Source organism: Ceratosolen solmsi, unplaced genomic scaffold (genome assembly GCF_000503995.2).
Source record: "Ceratosolen solmsi marchali unplaced genomic scaffold, CerSol_1.0 scaffold39, whole genome shotgun sequence".
In the NCBI taxonomy this organism is placed as follows: domain Eukaryota; kingdom Metazoa; phylum Arthropoda; class Insecta; order Hymenoptera; family Agaonidae; genus Ceratosolen; species Ceratosolen solmsi.
In genome coordinates this window covers 431,330-455,327 of record NW_011948433.1, presented here as the reverse complement: position 1 = coordinate 455,327, position 23,998 = coordinate 431,330, and the positions used below count along the sequence as shown (strand labels likewise).

The following is a 23,998-nucleotide window of genomic DNA, read 5'->3' as shown; positions in this document are numbered from 1 at the left end:
GATCTTTATAATAAATATAAACATGGAGCGTAAAATTCTATTGTAAAAATGTTTTTTCGTTATAAAAGAAAGTTCAATTTTCTTATCATTTTACATATACAATTGTATTAGTGAATCAAATAAGCATAATGCACATTCATCAATACGTATTTTACAATAAGCGAATAAGTATAGTACAAGTTTCCTTTAGTTTAAATAAACACAAATGAAGCATTGATCGAACATGGGTATAAAAGAGTCTTTCACTACAGTGATTTTACATTCATATAATATTTAAATAATTTAAGGCAGATCAAGATATTCTAAACATTCTTTGGAATATTTAAATATTTTATAATTTCTCATTATTGTAACAAATGCAAGAACTTAATAGTTCAAATATCGACAATGCCATTACGATTTTATTACTAAATATCAATAGACTCTGGAAGAATACGTTGATGAATTATTACGATGACAATTACGGTTGAGAACATTTTGCACATTTAATTATAGAGCATAGTTTTATGATAAATTATTATTAACATTTATACAATCTATATTTATGACTACGATAATTTTGGAAAACTTTAACTATCACATTAAAACTAGAACGAATTAGAATATTTTAATTTTTACCTTTGCAAAACATTACTTATCTCCAATATACAATTTCAAATAACTTTGTGTACATTCATCTTAATTAAAAGAGTCGTATAAGAATGAGTCATTCTTTTTAAGAAATTGAGAAACTTGTAGTCGGTAATGTACTCTTATTATCTAAGAATATACCGTATATCGGCAGAGCATACTGTTCTATCTGCTTTATACCAATAATAAAAATGTTTAAAAAATGAAAAAAAATTTATTATTAAATATTACAAGTATAATTATATTTTAAATCTCCGATGAAAAGTTAAATTCAATAATAATATAAAAATTACAAAAGTTAACATCAATAATAATAATAAAACCAGACTAAACAATACATGTTTAGTAACATATATGGAAAAGCATTAGTAAGTAAATTAAATTTCAGGATATTTATTACTATTTCAAGTAAATATTATTATATTAAAAGTTCACAGCAGTGCATAAATTAATAAATTTTTAAACTAATTTTCCTTGATATGTAAGCAATGGTGTATATAAGCTAAAAACATTTTCGTTCATCTCGTGGCTATAACAAATGTGTAATCTTTTTCAAGAGATAATAAAATCTCTTTCTTTTTTTGTTACCGAGTTCGCACAAAAAAATCAGCTAATAAAGAAGCTCAACTAATATTATCTTCGTGATTTTGATGCATTAGCTATTGCTTTAGTGGAAAATCTTTTTGTAGCATAGTAGTAGTCGACTCGCATGCCACTATGTTGTTGGTGGGCCATTTCTGCTTTTGAAATACAGTTGCCGAGTTTACTAACATCGACTTATTTGTCTTCGCAATGTAACGAACGAAGCATAAACACGTCACAATTCAAAATGAATCGCGTAATCACGATTTAACGTTATGACGTCATACAAAGGTACCAAGGATAGCTGGCAGAAGCGGATGGATACAAAGAACAGAAAAGCCAATGATGAACAAACTTTATCAAAATTATTCTAAGAATCCAATGAAACTTCACAGACGAAACTTCGGATAGAATTCGTAGGAGATGAGTATTTATGAAAAAAACAAAAAAAAAAAAAAAAAAATGCCGAAAACGAGATTCGACTTTTAATAAGGTTTTAGAACATAATATTTATCAAAGGGCATTTTAAATTAAGAATCAATGAATTTCTAAATCTATTTACATGTTAATAAATTCATTTATGTTCATGTATTTATTATGTACTAATAAATAGAATTCATACTCCTCGTATTTCAAATACTTGTGTTGAGTATTATAAAGTTGTTATAAAATTTTCAATTACACTCAGTCTTTGTAATTAAAATTATCTATTATATTAATGCTGTTTTTAATTAAAATTAATAATATTTTCAAAATTTAACCCATTTCTAATCTCTCTTTTAAAATAATTTTTTTCCTTTTGGAAACAAAAATATATTATAATTTTATTAATTAGGTAATTTTTATAAATAGCAGTGCTTGTGGTATAAAAATTCAAAGGAAATATTCGGATCAGATTCTGAAAAAAATGTTTTATAAACAAGATTAAAAGATTAATATAAACTTCTTTTTATATTGTCATATATATATATCTTTTGTATTGTCATATATATATATATATATATTTTGAGGTCATGATTGACAGTGAGGTCATTGACATATGAGATCATTTGTTTTTCAAAATTTTACGTAAATGTGATTACTTGAAAATAGATAAAGCAATTTATTTGAAAAATTGATATTCTACTACCCTTTAGAATACAAAAATATTTAATAAAGCTTTTGAGTTTTTGTTCTTTTTGAATAGACGATTATAACAAATATGATCATTTTGTCGAAAATATACGATGCAACGTGCAATTCAACACTTGTTATGTACTTCTTACAGTATTTTATTTAATTAAGAATTTTAAACTATATAATCATTTTGATAAGTAATAATAATTCAATAATTTCCATTCGTATTCATTTAATATTTTATGCGTTGTTGATGTTTCGCTAATTTTACAATTTACATTTACAAGGCTTATCTCCATCTCTTTATTTAGTTTTAATTAAGCAAAAATAATAGTTTACGTTGTAATTTGTAAGCTATAATTTGTAGATTTCAAATTAAATTTCAAATAAAATCGTTCTAAATAGCAAAGTTTTATAAATATTTTTAGGAATAATTCATACACACACACACACACGCGCACACACATGCGCGCGCACATATTATGTACATTATATTTAAGAAGACGCTTTGTTGGAACTATGCATGGAAATAATACATTAGTTTACATTAGAAATTAAGTTAATGTACTAGTAACGATTTTATTCTTATAAACGATTAATATTTGACATCGCAGCCAATCGTATGAGGAAAACGAACATTAATGCAAGATTTGTTTTTGACGAATGTAAACAATGTATTTTTACACTATAAGAATTGATTATATATGCCAGCTACGTCATACAAAACACTTAAATTTATTTTATTCAACATCTAAAAGCATTGATATTTTAAAACTTTTACACATAAACTTGCATGAATAAATATTTAACTTTAATTTCACTTTCTTAACGAAAAATCATAAATTACAATTAATTTTTAATATATAAATTATAATACGTATTTATTTTTGGCAAAATCAAATGAATAAATATGATATATGTATAAGACATATTAATATCTCGACAAGATTGCGAATAAAAAGATATAGCATGACATCAAATACAAATGGTTTAGATCCTATATATATATATATATATATATGTGTGTGTGTGTGTGTGTGTGTGTGTGTGTGAGCGTGTGTATTACTAGAATTAGAAAGAGATAATGTCTGCAGATTTAAAAGCCATATTTTTATAGAAGCCCAATCAATCTGAGCAATTACTTTTCCAATTTAATGATGCTTTCTATTAATATTATATTGAAGCAAATACTTTGCAAAATTGATCAATTCACACAGTTTACTTTCCATACGCAATAAAGTATGAATGTTTTATAGAAATACAAAAAGTTTTTGAAACTTCAATTATAATTAGAAAGTAAATATTTCGAAAATAGTCTTTACTTTATAAATATTTACTTGTTGAGACAATGGGCTTATTAATTAATACTTTTGCATAGTATAGGTGAAAGTTGGGGATATTTATTATTTCAAATGAATTTCTGAAAATTACTGAAAATCAAGTATATTCAAAATTATTTTGCCTAAAAAGTCTTTACCTTTTCTCTTTATCTAATAAAGTGCCGGATGCCTCACTCGCGAATAAAGAACATTAAATTATATATAGTGGAATTTACACATAAATTATAATTACAATTATATGTAGGTTTATAATTATTATGTGAAAGCCTTTTTCGCTGCATTCGTACATGCATTCGAAAATTTACAGAAATTAGTTTCTAGCAATTGTCATATTTTGATATTAATTTTCTGGCTCACCTCCTGTAATGTAAGTTCACTCCTCATGTTGAATTTTATAGTTGAGTTTCTCTGATAGAAAGTTTTAATCGTTTGTGCCACGTCACCCTCTTCTAGATCCTCAATCATTAACTTTTCGTCTTCGTTAAGTATACGTGCAAATAACTTAATTAGCGCTTTACTTTGTAGATTATAAATTCTCTTAGCTGTGCCAGGCAAAAGTAGTCTGCACCAGAGAACGATATCGCCCGTAAAGCCATCTGCAATTATAAGAAAAAAATTATTTTGAACTGTTTGAAATTTCATTCCAATAATATAATAAATCTATAATACATATTTACATATTTTTCAATAATTTGCTTTATATGAATTTTTTAATATTTTTTCACTTAGTGGAACATGTCTAAAATAAAATAAATTAAATATTATTACAGATTTAAAATTTCCAAAATCTAACAGTCCGTTGGCTATCTAAAACAAGCTTCTAGAAATTTTTATAACCAAATTAACGATTATGTTCACGTAGACTACGTGCTATTACGTACCTCAGAACAATTGGATATTCTATCAGAATTACTTTCATTTCATTTTTATTGGCGAACTACTTTCAAAATCTCCCATACAGACCACATAATAATTTACGAGACTCAATATTTTTGTTTTATAACAGTTAAAGAAACTTTTTCATTCTGTGCTAAAATGGAAGATTACTTGGAAAGAAAGACTTTTAACCGAAAGAAACACATATCTATTATGTTTCTAAAGAGTTTTCTCGTAACATATTCAGTAGTTTATCAAATTAGATTGCTCACGAACGAGTATCCTACACCCCCCACCGCTTTTGCCCTTATCAATGCAAACATCGCCAAAGCCCAGATTCGAGATCGCGCAACAAGCTCTTCAATGTTGATAAACATGCTTGGTGAACGCAAATATTGTCACATCGCTGCTCATAAACAAAGAATCGCTAAAAAGTAGAGGGAGCATGGGAGGGTCCGTGAGCGAGGAGGTGTGTGTGTGTGTGTGTGTGTGTGTGTGTGTGAGAGAGAGAGAGAGAGAGACGGAGAGCTGGACTTTAGTAGCGGGGCTGAAAGCTCTGAGGGTTGTTTGTTACAAGAAAATGCGTGTATGTGTGCGTGTTTGTGTGTGTGTGTGTGTGCGCGCGCGTGCGTGTATTTGTGTGTATGTGAGAGGGAGAGAGAGAGAGAGAGAGAGAGAGAGAGAGAGAGAGAGAGAGAGAGAGATTGTGCGGGGAGAGTGGGGTTGCTGAGGTGATGAGAGAAGCGGAGGAAGGGAAATAGAAGACGACGCGAAAGGTCGCGTAACGCGAGCGGAAAGTTACGAGGCGATAAGCGCTGATATAGAATAATGAATCCCGGGGCCGTAATATCTGCGTGGAAGAGTCAGAAGCACCAGTGCTTGGATTTTGCTAGACTCTCGGCCGCCTCGGTTGCGCCAATTGCCATTGTTTGCTTTTGGAAAGCACTTACCAGGAGCTGCTCAATCAGGAAAATAACGACTCCGACCTCGAAAATCCAGCCGCTCAAGAGTATTTAGGATCGAGGATATCGTTCAGCCATTTACACGATTTTACATTAGTATGATTAATTTAATTTTTATGAAAATTCGAGACTTTATGGAAATTTTTCATCAGCTTTTTTAGCGTTTCAGCACTCGGCACACCAGTAAAAGAACAATGAGAATGTGCCAACTATACTTGAAAATCATTTGAGTATTTAAAATTAATTTTACACATGTACTTTTACACTGAAAATGAAACTTTTATTTTTATTAACTACTGCTACTACTACTAGATCAATGTATGGTTCTGGTCATAACTGGCAATTTGGAGTTTACATTGTACGGATAAATATCAATTAAAATCATGCTCATAATTTCGAAAGTTTTGAATAGTATATTCGTTATGGGTACTTTTTTTCGTAAGTAGCCAAATTGGAATTTGTTAGTATCGGAGCACATACCATGCGAAAATCTAATTATAAGCAAATATCTCTTAGTTATCAATATTATCCATCTATTTTTCCTAGCTTCTTATTTCTATTATTACGGCTTGCAGTATTTATTAAAGAAGTTTCAAATACATTACACTGACTTGAAGATCGAATTTGAAATACAAATTGCAATAAGACGTAGAAGAGCATTTATTTGATATATGTTATTAGTGAAATACAATTTCTACATAAATTAAAAAATTATAATTAATTTTTTCTATTATGTCAAGATTAAGTTAGACGGTACTACAGTGGTTATTCAACAACCTCATTGATTATAATTGCTCGCTAATAATATTTATAAAAGATATTGAGAATTATATAAATCTTCGAAACTGATATTTTCACAATTAAAGCTTTATATTAATTATTAGCAAAAATTAATTATTTTCAACCTTTGCTTAGATGATTTATTATTAAATAGGACGATTTGAAACGAAACAAATCCAACTTTCGAAGATTAATAAAACATTTTGTTTAAAAATTATGTAAACGCCAATAAAATATATATATTATTTGATTTATGATAATAGTGGGAAATATAAATTCATGAATTTAGTACGATTAGAGAAGAAGAAGAAGAAGAAGAAGAAGAAGAAGAAAAAGGAAATTGAATCGTTGAAACAGAGATTATCAATATAAGTGCGGTGCTTGGCAAAGAAAATGGCTTAGCTATAGGAAAAAAATTATGATAGAAATTAAAAATTTAAAGTATATATGCACACGTGATAGCGAGGGATGAGCTCATTATGATTTACTTTCGCCGACCTTGACACTTTCGAAGCTCATGTCTACTGCTACTATTTCGTCACCGTTATTCTCCGAAAGGGAATCGTACGTATACCAATGAAGTTATTATATATTCCAATTCGTTATTCGAAGATTATTGGAACAAGGAAAAATTTTTAGATTAATCATTGACGATGTGACGACATGTTTCTCCTCCTTTAGAATGATGCAAAAATATGTAGAAAAAGTTTTTATTTTTATTTATTTATTTATTTTTTTTTACAAAATGTATAATACAATAATATCAACGAGCTTTTTATAATTCTTGCAGACTAAAATTTATGCAAATTTATAAGATGAAAATGTCTTATAGTAATGCAGTATAAATTCCGAAAAAGCCTCTTATAATAAACTAAATTAAAGTATCAAATTTAAAGTCTATACTAATTATAAATGTAAATAATTATTATTCAAAAATATTAAATTGAATACTAAAATCCCTATACTAACTATAATTTTGTAGGGGGAAGGCGGGGGAGGTGGAGACTTGGAAGTTAAGTAAAAATAGAGAAATTTTCTATTATAATTATTAAAATAAAAGTGAAGAATTTAATATCTTTAAACTACTCGTTATAAGTTCAGAATCCATATCGTTAATCTCGAAAGATAGGCTGTCATGCAAGTTATTAAATTATTAAATAGCTGTAAAGAAATTAGATTCTCTTCAATTGGAGTATCTATATTTGACAAAATAGTTATTTCACAAATCGGCAAGATTTCCATTCATTTTTCTCTGAATTTTTTTTTCTTTAATATCAATTTACTAATTGACATATGGACATAATGACGACCAACAGACATAGCTTCACATTTAGAAAAACACCCTTACATTTTGTAAAATTTATTTAACAGAATATTTCGAACATCACATTTAATAGAATTATTATCATTTACATCGTAAAAATCATTTTATGTCTTTTTTAATTAAAAAGAAATACAAACGTAATTGATTTATGAAGAGTATTGGTATGTTGTCACCCATCTTATCGCAAATAGATACCATAAAATAGAGTTAAGTCAATTATTTATGCGACCTTTGATTTTATAGCAAATTAACGACAGCTTAAAAGTTTTAACGTCAATGTCCGTTTAGTTAATGTTCAACGGAAATATACATCCTGAATCGTTTTATTGCCTGTATAACGTTAATTATGTATTAAAGATGTACAATATATACTTTATATTTATTTTTTTTTTACGAGAAAGACTTTTTAAGTGACTTTTAATAAGATAAGAAAAATCATGTTACAATAGACGTCATTTTGATGTGACTTTGATTCGTCGTTGCTTATTTGTTATTTATTATTCATTATTTTAAATTAATTTTTAATAAATTTTAATTAATTAATTTTAATTTTAATTTAATTTAAATAATTAATTTTAATTAATTAATTATTTCTTTATTAATCTTACTCTTAATAAAGAAAAAAAATGTGCTAAGAGACTTGGTGGGAGGGGGAGGGGGAGGAGAGGAAAAAAATGTGCGCAGCGACTGGGGGTGAGGGTGGGGCGTCGAATTCTCTATTAATGAGAGATGAATAAATAAGTCGATAATAGATGCTTCATTATAACGTTTCTAAATCAGCGTTGAATTGTAATAAAAATGAGAAGCAAATAAAAGAAAAAGAACAATGCGGTCACTGGGAGAATATAATGATAAAACTAGTTTCCCAATTAAATGAAATGCGGCTCATCGCGATGGACACACCTCTTCTTTACATACGTCATTGTACGATGTAAGCGCCGTCTGTATCTGTGAACGCCTTCGAAACGTCATGCAGCTAAATGGTTGGTTACATACTCCCGTTTTATCCGCAAATCGTAAGCTCAAAATGACGAGCCTTTAATATCCCCCGGGTAGTTGGCACGAGATATTCTACCGACGGCAGATGATGCGGCGGCGACGGCAACAACAACGTAAATCGCCTTTAGGTCACCACGTCGCCAAGAAATATCAATTAATCGGCACAAACGGATGAAAATGACGCGAATTTACTTACTTTTAATTATCAACGTGCTTAATAGATTATTTTTCATAAATATTTATCCCTTAAAACAATTGGTACTCCAGCGAACGTTATTCATATCTTCTTGGCTATAGAAACTCCGATACATTATTATTATTATTATTATTATTATTATTATTATTATTATTACGCCATCGGTATCGCACAAGTTAGCTTCGCTATGCTGTAGAGTGCGATATCGATAATTTCAATGCTATAACTTTTCTATTTTAAATGGTCTTAAATTCATATAACGAATTATGAAACCATTTACACTTTTGTAATAAATGTAATCTCTTCTAACGTAACCGCAAGTATTTACTCAAATGCCCGACTATTAAAATAATTATTTTCTCATTAAAGATAAAAACTTACATTTTAATTCAACAGTAAAAATCGTCGTCGTGTTATATGAAATTTTATTAGAAATAGCTTGCCCAACGTGGGGTTCTTAACAATAATTATTAGCTGGCAAAGCCGAGCCACGTATTAAACGCTGATGCGCATTAACTTGGTGTGGCTTGGTATCTTGTATGTGTTTGAAACAAAAACAGTTGAGGCCGAGGACAGAGGATAATCTTTTATAACTGATCATCAAGGTCCGTATGATATTGTAAAAATGTTGATGAACTTTAGACATGTTTAGATGTGACCTTCAATCACTCCACAAGCTTTTCACAAGGTTATATTTACTCTTTCACAGTAAAAGGCTAATATTGTGATTTAAACGATATCGTTCGTGTTGGAAAAAAAAAAAAAAAAAAAAAGTTTACAAAACACATGTGAGCAATTGGAAATTATAATTATTTCAATATGATTGGCTTTTTAATTTGAAGTTTATTATTATACAACTAACAACTTACGAGCATTTCATTTATTAGCAATTTTTACAAAATTCAATTACAATTATATTTGCGATTTATGCATTCACGTGTGAGTTTCAGTTAAAAAAAACATTCCCCTATTACATAATTATAAAGAGAATTTTGTTTTAAAACGAGACATATTGCCTAACTGTTATTGTGCGTATAAGGCGCACCGTTATAAATAGAATATTCACATGTACACGAATTACAACCAAACGGCTTTTTCATTATCAGATTTTAATATACGATTCGCGTTATTTGGTCAATCAACCAATGTAACAAGTGAAAGCAGCTAATTGTAGTCGTATAATTGAATCGAGGGCACAATTATTTACTATCTAATAAATTATCCATTAAAGACATTAAGCAGTATCTATTATTAACTACTATACTAACTATTATCCTTAACTAATTATTAATATCCGTTAAAACTAATAGATTTTTAACATCTTTTTAAATGATTACTTTATATCTTATGTTCATTTATTTACGCACATATTAAATGCAATTTTTTAATGTAAAATTCTATAAATATATTTAACAAAAACAACATGGTGATCAAAATACATAACAATACAGTACAAAAAGCCAACTCATGCAATGATACAGATTTAATGTAATATTGAAGTGCGTTCAGTTCAGATAAAACGACATTAATGCGATGAAAATAAAACTATGGCGGATATTTACTTATTTCAATGATTTAGTGCTTATGAATAAATAAAATTTATGCGCTTACAACTTAAAACTACATTTACAATTGTAACGAAATTATTAGTGAACATAAAAGCAAGTAAATATATACTTCCATAACTAATTGTATTTTTCATGATGCCCATGAAATATCGATGATAGTATTGAAAAAGTTTGACAGATGGTGAACTTAATTTCCAATATTCAACCCATCCAAACAATTAATTTTCATCAACAAATAGGTTTTATTGATTAACTCTGTTATATATGGAAGCAAATGAAATTACTTTATCATATTTCTTTTGTTTTTGGATGTTAGTTTTTAAATTTTTTTCAATCGATATATTTCATTGACTGCAAATCACCCACATTTCTTACAGCTATTGTGAATGTTCTCGCTTGTATGTACAACAAATTTTTCTCAAGCAAGTTTATATAAATAATTAGACAACAATATAAATAATAAACTACTTATATTAATAACAATGTAGTTATAAATAAGCTTAGGCAAATGAAAAATATATAAATAACCGATAAAAGTACTACAATATCGTTTTATCGTGTACACACGTTGTTCATATTGTTTTATTAATTCTATAAATAAGATTTTATAATTATTATTTAATTAAGAAAAATTTTCTAAATAAAACAAATGAAATTTTATGATAAATTCATCATTAAAAACTTCATATGAATTATATTTATGTAAAATTATTCAGCTAAAAATTAGTATATCAAATAAATTTTTAATATTTTAATTTTTTATTTTTCCTTTATGAAAATATTTTTAGAATAAAAACACTGTAAATTAAAATTCTTCATAAACTATTTGAATATAATCTATACTTCATAAAAATTGTTCCAATTTTAATTACTCAATTACTTGTAATTGACATTTAACATTAACGACCTTCTTTACAGAAATTAAATAATAGGTCCTTTATTGGTAATAGTTTCTCGTCCTTTTTATTGAAGAATTTAAAATAGTTAAGTTTCTAAAACTAAGTGATATATATATATATTCTTTTCAAAATACAATTATATCAAAATAAACACGAGTCTCCATCAAATATTTATGATGATATTTAAATAAAAATTTCTAATTTCTTATATTTAATTATCTTGAACAACGCTTAAACAATGCAAAACATTTTTATTGTTGAATATTTGTTAAAAAAAAAAAAAAATGAAATTACGATGAAATTATGTATTATCAAACTTTAAATTATACAATACTAGTTAAAAATAATAGTTTATTATATTTTCTAAATCAAACACAATTGTACAACCATGACATATGACTGAAGAAAAGCGTCATCAATTATAAATTGAAATACCAATCATGTATCACCACAAAAGTAAACTAACATTTTACAAAGAAACGCAAAATCATAAAAGTATTAAGAAAAATCACCACAAGAAAAGAATAGTTACAATCGCTATAAACCGCGCTTAAGAGAAATTTATAAAGACAGGACTGCAAAAGCTCGTCGCCTCTCTCATCGTTTAAAAACATAATTCTTTTCGCGATCGCGTATACATGTTTTTTCCGCTCATCGGCTCATTTTTTTTTCTGTCTTTTTCTCTTCACTGCCTCTGGTCTTGAAATATCACAGCATTTTGGTTAATAAAATGAGTTGTCATGATAATTGGGTTCAAGGTTCTTTGTTATAAATGTTCTTTTTTATGAATCTCTTGTCAGCATCACGATTTAAAATATATAATTATTTTTTGTATTGAGTATAAATATCTTTTAAGTGCTACGGTCCCTACATGTAAAATTGTATGCTTTAATGTACGATTTCTCTTTTTATATTTTATTTGTTATTTTCATTGAAACAACATAGAACCTTTATTTCGACAAAGGTAATTACCTTCGGTTAACAATAAAAGCAATGATTATTTTTTAGTTTTATAACCTTTGAAACTTATGTTCATAAAAATTGAGATAATCTGACTGCACCGAGGTTGTACGTCTACAAAAAAAAAAAAAAAAAAAAAAAAAAAGAAGCCATACAATTTCAGAACAAATATCTTATTGTAATTCTTTATGATAAATATAGCAATCGATCCATTTCAATGTTAACAGCTGCTTTCGTACTATTTCTCAATGAAAATGAGAATACACCAATAATAAACTATTAATTTTAGTAATAAGAGAGCTTTTATAAATTTAAATTAAAAATATATTCTCTTATTCTCTATAAATGATATAATTCCATTAAGCTAAAAATATATTTATGGCATTTTCGATCTAATGATTTCAAATTAGTATCTATTTTTCAAGAAAGTACAATCAAGAATTTCTCATTAATTGTATGTGTAATAGTAATAATAATAATTATAAAAAAAAAAATAAAAAATAAAAAATCCTAAAATTCAATTTATAATATAAGTTTAAGCTGAATTAATAAGTACATTATAAAGTATAATTTAAGAATAATTATATATAATAAAATATTTTTATTTAATATATCATTATATGTTAAAACTATTATAAAAGTTCTTAATCAAGCTCTATTATTAATTTTTTTATTGAATAAATTCGATAGAATTATATCAAATAACCTATACTTTTTGTGGAAAATATTTGTATTTTAATGCATACAGATGGAAATCTTTATAAACATACTAAACCATCGTATAAATTACATTGTCAAAATATTAGATTATCGAAATAAATAATTAACAAACTTATTTACAGTTAAATGCCATTACCAGGAGGAATTATTTTGATGAAAAATAAAAATAAATAATTTAAAATTTTTTAAACTGTTTAATTTTTATAGAAACTTAAAATATTATTTTTGTTTTTCAAAAATATTTAACGTATATTTTTACAAACATTTAAAAATATTTATTTATAATGTAAGTATAATTAAAAAAATTTACCAGTATGCATCGTACATCTATTAAAGATATCGTGACATTATTTAACGATTGCTACATAAACAGGAATTATTTTTATTGATCAATTGTATATTATATCATAAAATTCAAATATTTCTTCAGAGTTTCATATCACTATGATCTTTTTTTAAATTATAACTATTACTAACTGTAGTTTAATATTATTCACTAAAAGCAAACAATCCGATATTCTAAACAATATACATGAGAAAATTAAATGACTATCTTCTTTTTTTTATGTATATAAATAATTTGCACATAGGCAAATATGAGAAAACTCGTGTATTTATGCTTTCACGTACAAACTCGTATTTGTTATTCGTAGTGTAAATAATTTGCGTTTGAGTTTGATAAATATTTAGAACACTGCAGATATTATAATAATACGTTCAATTTTACGAAATTAATTATTAAATGGTTTATAAACCACTATAATTATTATACCGCAAACGAAAAAATTATATAATTTTATATATAAAAATGCTCTATATATATATATATATATATATGTTTATTTAATGAGGATTACGGGTAATATTGTGTAAATAAATTGCTTAAAATTTAAAATATCTATCTAATACTTAGATGGATATTTAAGTTTCATATATCATTACATTCAATTGTTTTTAAATTATTATTTTTGATGAAAATCTGATAGTAATTTCATATACCGTTTCAACTTAATTAAATATTCTATTTAAGTAATAAAACTAGAGTACTTTATTTTATTAACAATTATCAAGATAATTTATGAAAATAAAAGAATTATGTATCAAAAATTCATAATTTACAAGTCAACTCATAAATGGAGAAATAAAAATATATAAATATTTATATTTAGATATAATTTTAAGCCAACTGCCATAGAAAAGTAGAGAATATAGAAACAGAATATGGAAACTTTAGATTAAATTGAAGGAATAAATTTTGAATTATAAAGATAAATATACAGAATAACGTAACTTTATTTACTTTACAGTACAAGTATAAGAATACAAGCCGTATAATGCAAAATAAAAGCTGTCGTATTATGATAAAAAGAGAAGTGGAAGAAAGAGAAGAACAGTAAACTTATACTTCAGCTGGAGAACTTGAAAAAATATGGAAAAGTAATCGTCTTAAAAGATATTTAGTTATTTATACTATCAAGCATGTTTAGAAATATAGAAAATTATAAAAATATTTTTTATAAAGAATAAAATTTACTTTCATAAGGATTTATAATTGATATCCGATTGATATTGTAGATACAGTTTGTATCATATTGTAATAATTATTTAAAAAAAAAAACTTCATATTAATAATAATTTGAGTTATTTAGTATATCAATGGCTTACAGTTGGGTTTCTGTTTGGCATATGATTAGGGTAAAATATTTAAAAATATTTTTTTACATTAAGTTAAATTTTTTAAAATATTAAAATTAGGTGTATATATATATATATATATATATTGTGTTTCAGAAACTGATTATAAGCATATACATGCATAATATACATCTTTAATACAATAAATTAATTGTAAATTTAGAATAAAAACAATGTTCACCGTTAAGATATTTTCCTTTTGTACGTTATAACCTTTCTGATTGTTGGAGAAAAAAATATTAATTTTTAAACAAAAATACGTATTTTTGTTTAAAATATGTATTGTATTGTATTGTAAATATAAAATTGAAAATATTCAAAATTAATAAATGTAAGAAGAAATAATACGTATTGATTTGTATGTATATAAAATTTTACATATTAGTATTACCAAGAAAATTGCAATTATAAAGTATTAATAAATATGAAAATACTTAAAAGCATAATGTTTAACGTTAATTAAAGGGTTTCCCATTTACAATAATTCAATAAATTGATTTCTTTATAATACTTTGTGATAATTTATTATTTATATGGTAAGGTGCTTACATAAGTACATGATTACATAAGTACATAAGTTCGATTAATCTATATAATGGAATGATAAAATGAAAAGATGGATACTTTATATGTTCTTCCTTTAATTAGCAATATTATCTATCGAGGAAATGCAATTAATAATGTTAAGGAATGTGTAAAATCGACATTTGCCTGTTCAATTTAATTTAATTAAATTTAAATTAATCATATAATTTTGTTTATAAAAAGAATATACATTGCTTAGAAGTAGATTCTTTTAAAATGAATTTAATTTCTGATCATTAGAATACATTATATTCTTGGTATACATTATATTTTGTTCGGATTTTATAAAATAGTAAGAGAATCGTTAATATTTATTAGTATGAATAAAATTCAGAAAGCTTTTTCTCAATATAATAACACGTAGTATCTATTTATAATAAATTAATTTACACAATAATTTCAACTATAAATGCGATTATGTATGATGGGATTAAATTTTCATTCTTAAATAAAAATATATCTATTAATAACGTTCGTCACTTCAAATTAATGAGATTTAGGCAATAATCTTTTAAAGAAAATGTTCTATTAAATTATAAATTACCACATTTGTAGTGTTGCGACTAAAAATAGAACAATTATCTGTATAATGAGAGAGCAAGCACTTCAAATGTCTTCATGGCAGCAAAAAGCTTAGATAATAGGTAACGTACATGGGAATAGTAAAAAAAAAAAAAAAAGAATCCTATCACCATTTACATGGCTTGTCAAGTATTTTTGATGCTGAAGACCAACGGCTCGGTGATAACAAGAGCAAAGACGAGTCTAAGATGTTTGTTGCGCAATTCGGTTAAATGCTTTCGTCGTCGATGTGGAATCACGTAATATTATTGAATGAACTATCATCTCTCTCTCTCTCTCTCTCTCTCTCTCTCTCTCTCTCAGTCTCTCTCACTTCTTGCTTCTTTTTTTTTTCGTTCTACTTCGTGTATTGCACGCGCGAAGAGAGTAATAAATCCGGTGAACACACGCCATCGCGATAAGATGATAGACTGCGTGGCATCAAAATTGAAAACTAGTTGCTGAGAAGAGAGGGGGGAGCAGGAAAGCAAAAAATACTTTGATGATTTTTGCCGGGGTTCTCTCAGTTTTATTTTTTCTTCGATGAAAAGCGTTTCTCTATCTTTTCATAAGAGTCCGTGATATATCAATAAATCCTAGCGCTGCCGGTGCAGTCAATCTATGCAGGGAAGTGCATTTGGTGCAATAGATACCTTCTACATGTAGATGATGTATGTAAATATACAACCTCTTATTTCTTAGACTTTTTGTCACTTCAACAATCCGAGCTTTTCTACTTAACTGTTTATATTTATGTTTTTCCTATTTCTTGTATTTCGATGGTGCCAACATTTCATTCTCTTTTATTTTGGTTTTTTTTTTCACTATCTACACACATACGATTGTGCATTTTAGCTTCAGACTGCGTCCTCTCTCGCATTTTCCACTCATTTCTTCTGTTTAACGTTTAGTTTTATTTCTTAACTATATATTGATTTATACGCTATTCAGTTTTTTATTTCCATTTGAATTTTTTATAAAATTTTAACAATATTTGCAAAACAAGTAACGCACACTAAATTTAAATTGAATTATATTTTCAAGTGCAATTCGATTCAGTTTTTATTAATACCTGAACTTACACGAATATTCGAGTTTGAAAATTTGCACGAACGCGTATGTCAGTATGCATATGCGCGTGTGTAAGTACTTGCAGATACAAGTGTAATTAAAAACAATTTTTACACTAATTGTACATAATAAATAGTTAAATTTTAAAACATATACAATAGTATTTACATAATTTCTGTATTTTTCTTGATTCTAAAGTAAAGTGAATTTTTTTAATTGAAATCTACATGCAGAAATTGTGATGAAAAATGAAAATATGGTATAAATAATATAAATACAAATATGATAATAAATTTTAGGCTTTTACAACTTTACATTTTTATGTCAGACAGAGACGTAGCTGAAAAATGTTAACCATAGAGAAATAAATAAATTAACAATATAGAAATATTAAAACGAAGGCTAAGAACATAATACAGCAGCAGCAGTCTAACAACAAACATCATATTTGTTGCATTTAAGAAAGTACCGGCACAAGCATTTCAAGTGAATAATTATTAATATTTACATTGAAATTTTTATTATTGAATTATGACTACATTTAATAGAAGCACTCGCATTGCCGATAAAAAAGTATTTTGTACAAAACGTAAGGGACCGAGTCCCATTGATTTAGTTAATATAAGTGTTACTTAGGTCTGTTTTTGAAGACAAGTTACTTATAAAATTAAATTGCTGCTACAATGTGTTTTATGTTTGTTTTTATTCTTAAATCGATCAGGACTCGCGTTGTCGTCCGATAAGTAATGAGAAGATTCGAAAGCGGAACTCGTCTAGACCACCACGGTAGTGATACGAAAATATATCATTTCGGGCGACAATCCATAAGGTGAATAAAAATAGATCAAAGTCGACAACGATCCGTGTTGTGTCTCCAATAATTCTAAAAGTCTTCTAAAAGCATCAAATTAAATGAAACCAAAAAGCGACGAATTTACAAATAAAATCTCTTCATCACATTTAATTAGTTAACATTATTAAAGCATTTTTACCAAATGTCTTTCAATTTTAATGAAATTTAGCGAACATTTTAAATTAATGAAAAATAAGGTTTTCATAATTAAAAGCTTAACTCTATGTCGAGTGCTTACTTGCACTCATTTCAATATTACTCTCCCTTTCTTACAATTCGGTGCATCATGGCTAATAGATAAAATTATCTGAAATTCTGCATACAAGTACAAAGCTGAACAGTGCGTACATGTATCTATTATGCTTACGCGTACATTCAAATTTGATAATGAGATATATAAATGTTGTATAGAATTCGAACGGGTCGTTTATTGTTATTATTCGTAATTTATAATCGAAGGGAATAATGTATGTGCCATAATTAAAATACAGTTTTAAGAGACTTTGTTATTGAAATATGTAGTAATATTTCCATTATTGGTATTTATGTTCGTGAGTTTAAATATTACGAAATGTGCATATAACTTTTGTTCATTCTATTAAAAAAGAGTAGTGAAAAAAAAAGATATAAGATAATGTACCCGATAAGATTATAAAGAGCAATACATTTATAATTAGCACCAGAAGTATTAAATAGAAATATTTATAGATAAAAATGTTGAAACCACACCGGTAAAAGGTAATAAACGACCTATAAAAATTACCCTTGTTAAATAGAATTCAAGTATTATGTAAGAAATAGATAACTCATGATTTGAAAAAAAAAAAAAAAAAAAAAATTTTTTGTTTTAAAAAAAAAAAAAAAAAAAAAAAAAAAAAAAAAAAAAAAAAAAAAAAATCAATCGGTAATCAATCAGATCGAGAAATTAATCCAATAATCACACGAGGGCCCATTGTACTTAAAAAAAACAATAACAGTTTTTAAGTAATCAATCGGGGTAAAACTTGTTATGCGATGATTTTGCAAAAACGGATAGTGAAAATGACAAAGACTTTGAACGGGAAAATGTTCTGCTGTCGTCAGCAACGTAGTTTTATTTATATAATTCTATTTAGTCAAGCGCTGCACGTGCCGTCGTTTTCTCGCGATGGCCGTTCAGAGATACGATGATAAATTGGTTGGTTGTTTAAAAAAATCGAAAGAAAAAATAATGTAAGACACGGACGATTTCGGCAAAGTCAAGCGGAAGTAGGAGGTCGAATCGCGCAACTTGGACGATAAACCCATGTGAAATCGAACGAAAAGGTCATCACCGCGGAGTTGAAGGCATTGCATGACCAATAAGACAGGGCGAGGTATAAAGTCGGAAGCTGAACAATAATAGATCAAATGGAATATAGCAGCGAGCTTAGGAAAAACTTTAATGGCTAAACGTGATAAATGATTAGAATTTTAATACGTAACCATCATTAGAAAAGTATATTATTGGATTTTCATTGCTTTGTAAATGTCAATTAACATCATACAAAAAGCGGCACTTGATCCTGTTAAATATATTAGAATTAGAAATTCTCGCTTCCCTTGGTACTTTCACATTATTATTAACATGTAAATTTTCAATACTTCCTTACCATTTATTGTCCTTTAATTTATAAGATTAGACGGAAAGGTTTTGTGATGTCATTAGCTAGATTATCGCCATTTAATGATATTAAACAGCATCTGCCATTCTAACTGTGCCATTGAAGCATAAATTTATAAAGGCTTTTCAATTCCAACGGGATATATTATACCTATTAAAAGGAATGCACTCAAACATATAACGATGCAGAGATATTTAAAAAAGAAAAATTGACATTTATAAGATTTATTGTATTAGAGAAACGATAATTTTTCCTACAGAACGCAACAAATAACAAATTTTTAGGTGCTACATTTACACTGTATGTGCACATTCTTCTAGTAACTGAAACTGAAAACTAAAAACAGATATAATTTACCTACAATGTATAATTACTAAACGTTTTTCTATATTAAATAGTATTTTCAAACTAAAACACGAAAGATAAAAGTGTATAACTTGTAATTTTTTATAATACGTATATTCTAATGATGTAAAATTTAACTTAGAAACATAATTACATAAAAGATTGATATTGACATTATGAATTTATTATTTACATACAATTTTTAATATAACAAATCATGAAAATCAAACAAAAATGTATAAAAATACATATTTCCATTATTACAAAAAGCGAAATTATTCGTATTTATTAGTAATATATAGTCCACGAAATTTATTAGATATTGTATTATAATAAATTATAATAGATCAGATTAAATAATATTAAACTTAATCTGACACAAATGAGTAATAATATGATTACAGCCTTTAAAACAATAAATTCTGCTACGTAATATTGAAAAACTTTAATGAAAAAAGATTTATTTAAATACAAAGAGCTTAATAAATAAAAATAGCAATAGCCCGACAGCTAGTAAATAGTAAATAAATAACTTGATGAAAACTTGGAAAATATTATGCAAGTTAACTATTACAGTTTACTACATTATAATATTATTTCATTTAAAATGCATAAAGATCGCTTATTGCGGTCAAATATATTTCAGTTCTTTTTACTTATAAGAACTGATATTTAATCTAATGATAAAAAATTTTTTAATTTATGGAAATTTTATTAAAACAGAATATTTATCTATATTTATTATAAATATCAGCTTAAAATTAACAAGTACATTTCTTAAAATTCGTTGTTTGTAGAATCGACTTATCATTATTCTTAGTGAAATTATTATTAATCAATACTTATTTAACCAATGCTTATGATTGCATTAAATATTAATAAAATAAGACACGGATGTACGTCTATTGTTTAAATCATTGGCAATTGTCAGTTTGTTTATTCAATTCAGTATTTATGACTATTCTTGATAGGTCTAGTAAAAATTATTAATAATATTTAACAGATATTTTCATATGCGAGCATAATTTAACTAATTATTATAGACATTTGAAGAAAGTAATGCTAATGGAATTGTAAATGATATATTTTATTTGACAAAATCAATAAGAAAATTTTCTTCTCATAATTTTTTATTTAACAAAGATACAAGATTAACGATATTGTCTGCTATATATTAATAAACTCTAGAGAAGAATGATGGGATTTTCCATGTTATAGTACTCGGATATTGTAATTCAAGGCATCGTATTACCGTAACTCTAGGCAAGAATTTTTAATAGATTTATGAATTATCATCTTATTAATATTCAAAATTTTTAAATAATAAGTTAATATCACTTTTACTGCTTCTTTTCGTCAATTACTATTTATAATTTTTGTATTTATTTATGTGATTTATAATATAATTGAAATTATTTATATGAATTGCTAATATTTTAAATACATATTGCATTTAGTTACAATATGAACTAATTATTTTGCGTTTTTAGTTTCTTTTTTGCTTTTATAGATACATATGTGGTTGCAAAATTTCACACGAATTTTGAAATATGTACAACTAATTTTTTAAATTAAACAATGTATAGATTCACCGATGATACAAAAATTAACTAATTTAAAAGAATTAGATGGGAAATGTGTAGATAAATATATAAATCAAGTTATATTTTGTTGAAGGTATATATCGGAACGATTCGATCGTTAACCTCTGTCAGTGATAAAAAAGAAAGAAAGGTATTTAATAAGCAAAACGAATTCCTCATTCGCTTTTCAGTAAATTAATTACGGTCTGTTTTTCATAAATTAAAACCAAAATTATATCATGTTAATGAAATAGTAAAAAGAATTTTTTTTTTCTTTAAATAAAGTTAAATATTAGGATATTACGAATCCTTTCCTGCCTCAATTAAATTATTTACTAATTATATAAATGATAACAATAATCATTATTTGATATATTATAATTAATAAAAAATCAAATAAAAATTAATTTCCTTTAAACGTACATGATGCTTTTTATTTACATTTTACTTAATTACATTATATTAAGTTTATTCTTATGTAATGTATAAAAATCCGTATCTAAATCCATATAAAATTAGTTCTCCGTCTATACGCATCATCGGCTTCTTCTGAGTAATCGTAGGCATGGCGATAGCATGATAATAACAGAAAACACTATTATTATTATTATTATTATTATTATTATTATTATTATGAATACATCGAGTGGACATGCTGTCAGACGGCCGAGGAGTCTATCGTTTATGTTAAATGCGCAGTGATTGCGGAAGCGCCAAAATGCGAATTTAAAACAACTTTTTAGCTGGTCATGGCCACCGTTGTATTTAAAATAGAATATTGTCAGGCATGCGCACTCTCGCCACTCTATCTATCCTACTGATTTCCGAACTTTCTTTCACATGCTTATTTTGGTGTTCTAGGCTAATTAAGATATTTTATAGATCGGCTTCCAGTTTTCTCATGTAACATCTAAACCGAATGATGAAACGTCGCGTGTGGTGAGCATCAAGCACATATATGCCAACATCAAATTGATCGATCATAAGTTTTTATTTTGATTTGTATATCACGTAAGGTCCAACTCCATTCGAAATATTCTATTTTCCTGGTATTATTTAAGAACTCCATAAATTTTAGTTTCTTAAAAATGAAATTTCATCTTCAACGCGAAAAACATTTGGATCTCCTACTATATTTCACATCTTTATATGTATCAATAATATTCAAATACAATATTAAGAGTTTTGACGTGAAAATGTATTTGATTATAAAAATCACTGTATTTCAAATGAAAAATATTTTTATTTTATAATGCATAATCTTTATTTAAATTTCACGTTGATGTTGAAAATTAAACATTTGCAACCATAATAATTACTTTACAATAAACAAGCAGTGATAGGCTTATTAAGTGGAATAATTGAGTTCGCAAGTTGGAGCAACGAATTTGTTAATATAAAAAAAATTTTCAAATTATGAGTAAATTGATTTTGCTACTATAATAAATATTGAAATATTTCACTTCTTTACAATATAATATCGTATTATGTTTAAATATCTTTTATATGAAAATGCACATAAATTCATATTATTAAATGACACTTAATTGTAAATAAAAGTATACAAATAAAGCATATGAATATTATAAAATAAATTAATATGATATTATGATGCTTTAATGGAAAGAATATTATTTTTATAAATTCAAGATTTACAGATGAAGTACAATAAAAAAAAAATATTAATCGAAGTTTCCTTTAAAAATTAATCTCAATAATACGAATTGTATAATACAGGAAAAATTGTAGAATTAAAATTTTTATATATTACAGTAACATATACTTTTATAGCTCATTTCGTTTATGTTTTATATAATATATTTCAAATACCGTACATTTTTGTCAATGTGCATTATCGAAATATTTAATTTATAATAAATAAATATAGAAATATTGTAATTTCAAAAATAGGAATCATATTATAATAAATTAAACTGAATATAATTATATGTAGGAGAAGAGGATAACTATTATCAAAATATGAAACGGAGACATTAAGAAGACATTACGAAGAAGAGGCACAATAAAACATACTAATTTTCAATTTTAAAGTCAATTGTCTTAAAATATTTAAGGATCAGTAGTGCGAATGCATTGTTTCATCAAAAAAATGAGTCACCTTAGTTAACAATATGCCTTGATCGGAATTTCTCGATACATCAAATTAATTTGCAATATAATTTATTGGAATTTATTTGAACAAATTAATCACTATTCTTTAGATATTTGTAAAATTGAGTTGAACAAATTTTATATATCCACTACAATTGCAATGAATAATATTTGTAAAAATTTTATCTTATTATTTAATTAATTATTCATTTAAATAATAATAATAAAACTATGTAGAATAGTAATTTAATAGCATATTTGACATTTATAGTAATGATGTCTTACTGGTGAATATTATAGTAAACAACTTCTAGCCTATTTGTTTAGAGTTTGAAAATTACTTCATTTAAATATGTTCTTTATACAGAATAGTAAAATAGATTTAAAAAAAAAAAAAAACAAAAAAAAAAAAAGATCATTACATAATAATGTAGCGATATTGCGAATTGAAAAGTAAAAATTGTATATCTGTTTTGAATTTTCAAAGGCACTTACGTTCGTATTGTTCATTAGTGTTTGGGCTTCTGAATTGTTGAATAATCGCGACCTTTGAAACGCAATATATCATCGAACGAAACTAGATCGCGACGCACTTTCC

At 26.2% G+C, this 23,998-nt stretch overlaps 1 protein-coding gene across 1 annotated transcript in view; it reads right to left on the bottom strand.

Annotated features, from left to right (window-relative positions):
* The window catches only part of DNAlig3 (DNA ligase 3), a 43,524-nt gene that overhangs the window by 12,270 nt on the left and 7,256 nt on the right, over window positions 1–23,998 (bottom strand). The window contains exon 3 of the mRNA XM_011502349.1: window positions 4,026–4,264. Coding sequence (XP_011500651.1) covers window positions 4,026–4,264 — 239 coding nt within the window. The remainder of the gene's footprint in view (window positions 1–4,025; window positions 4,265–23,998) is intronic.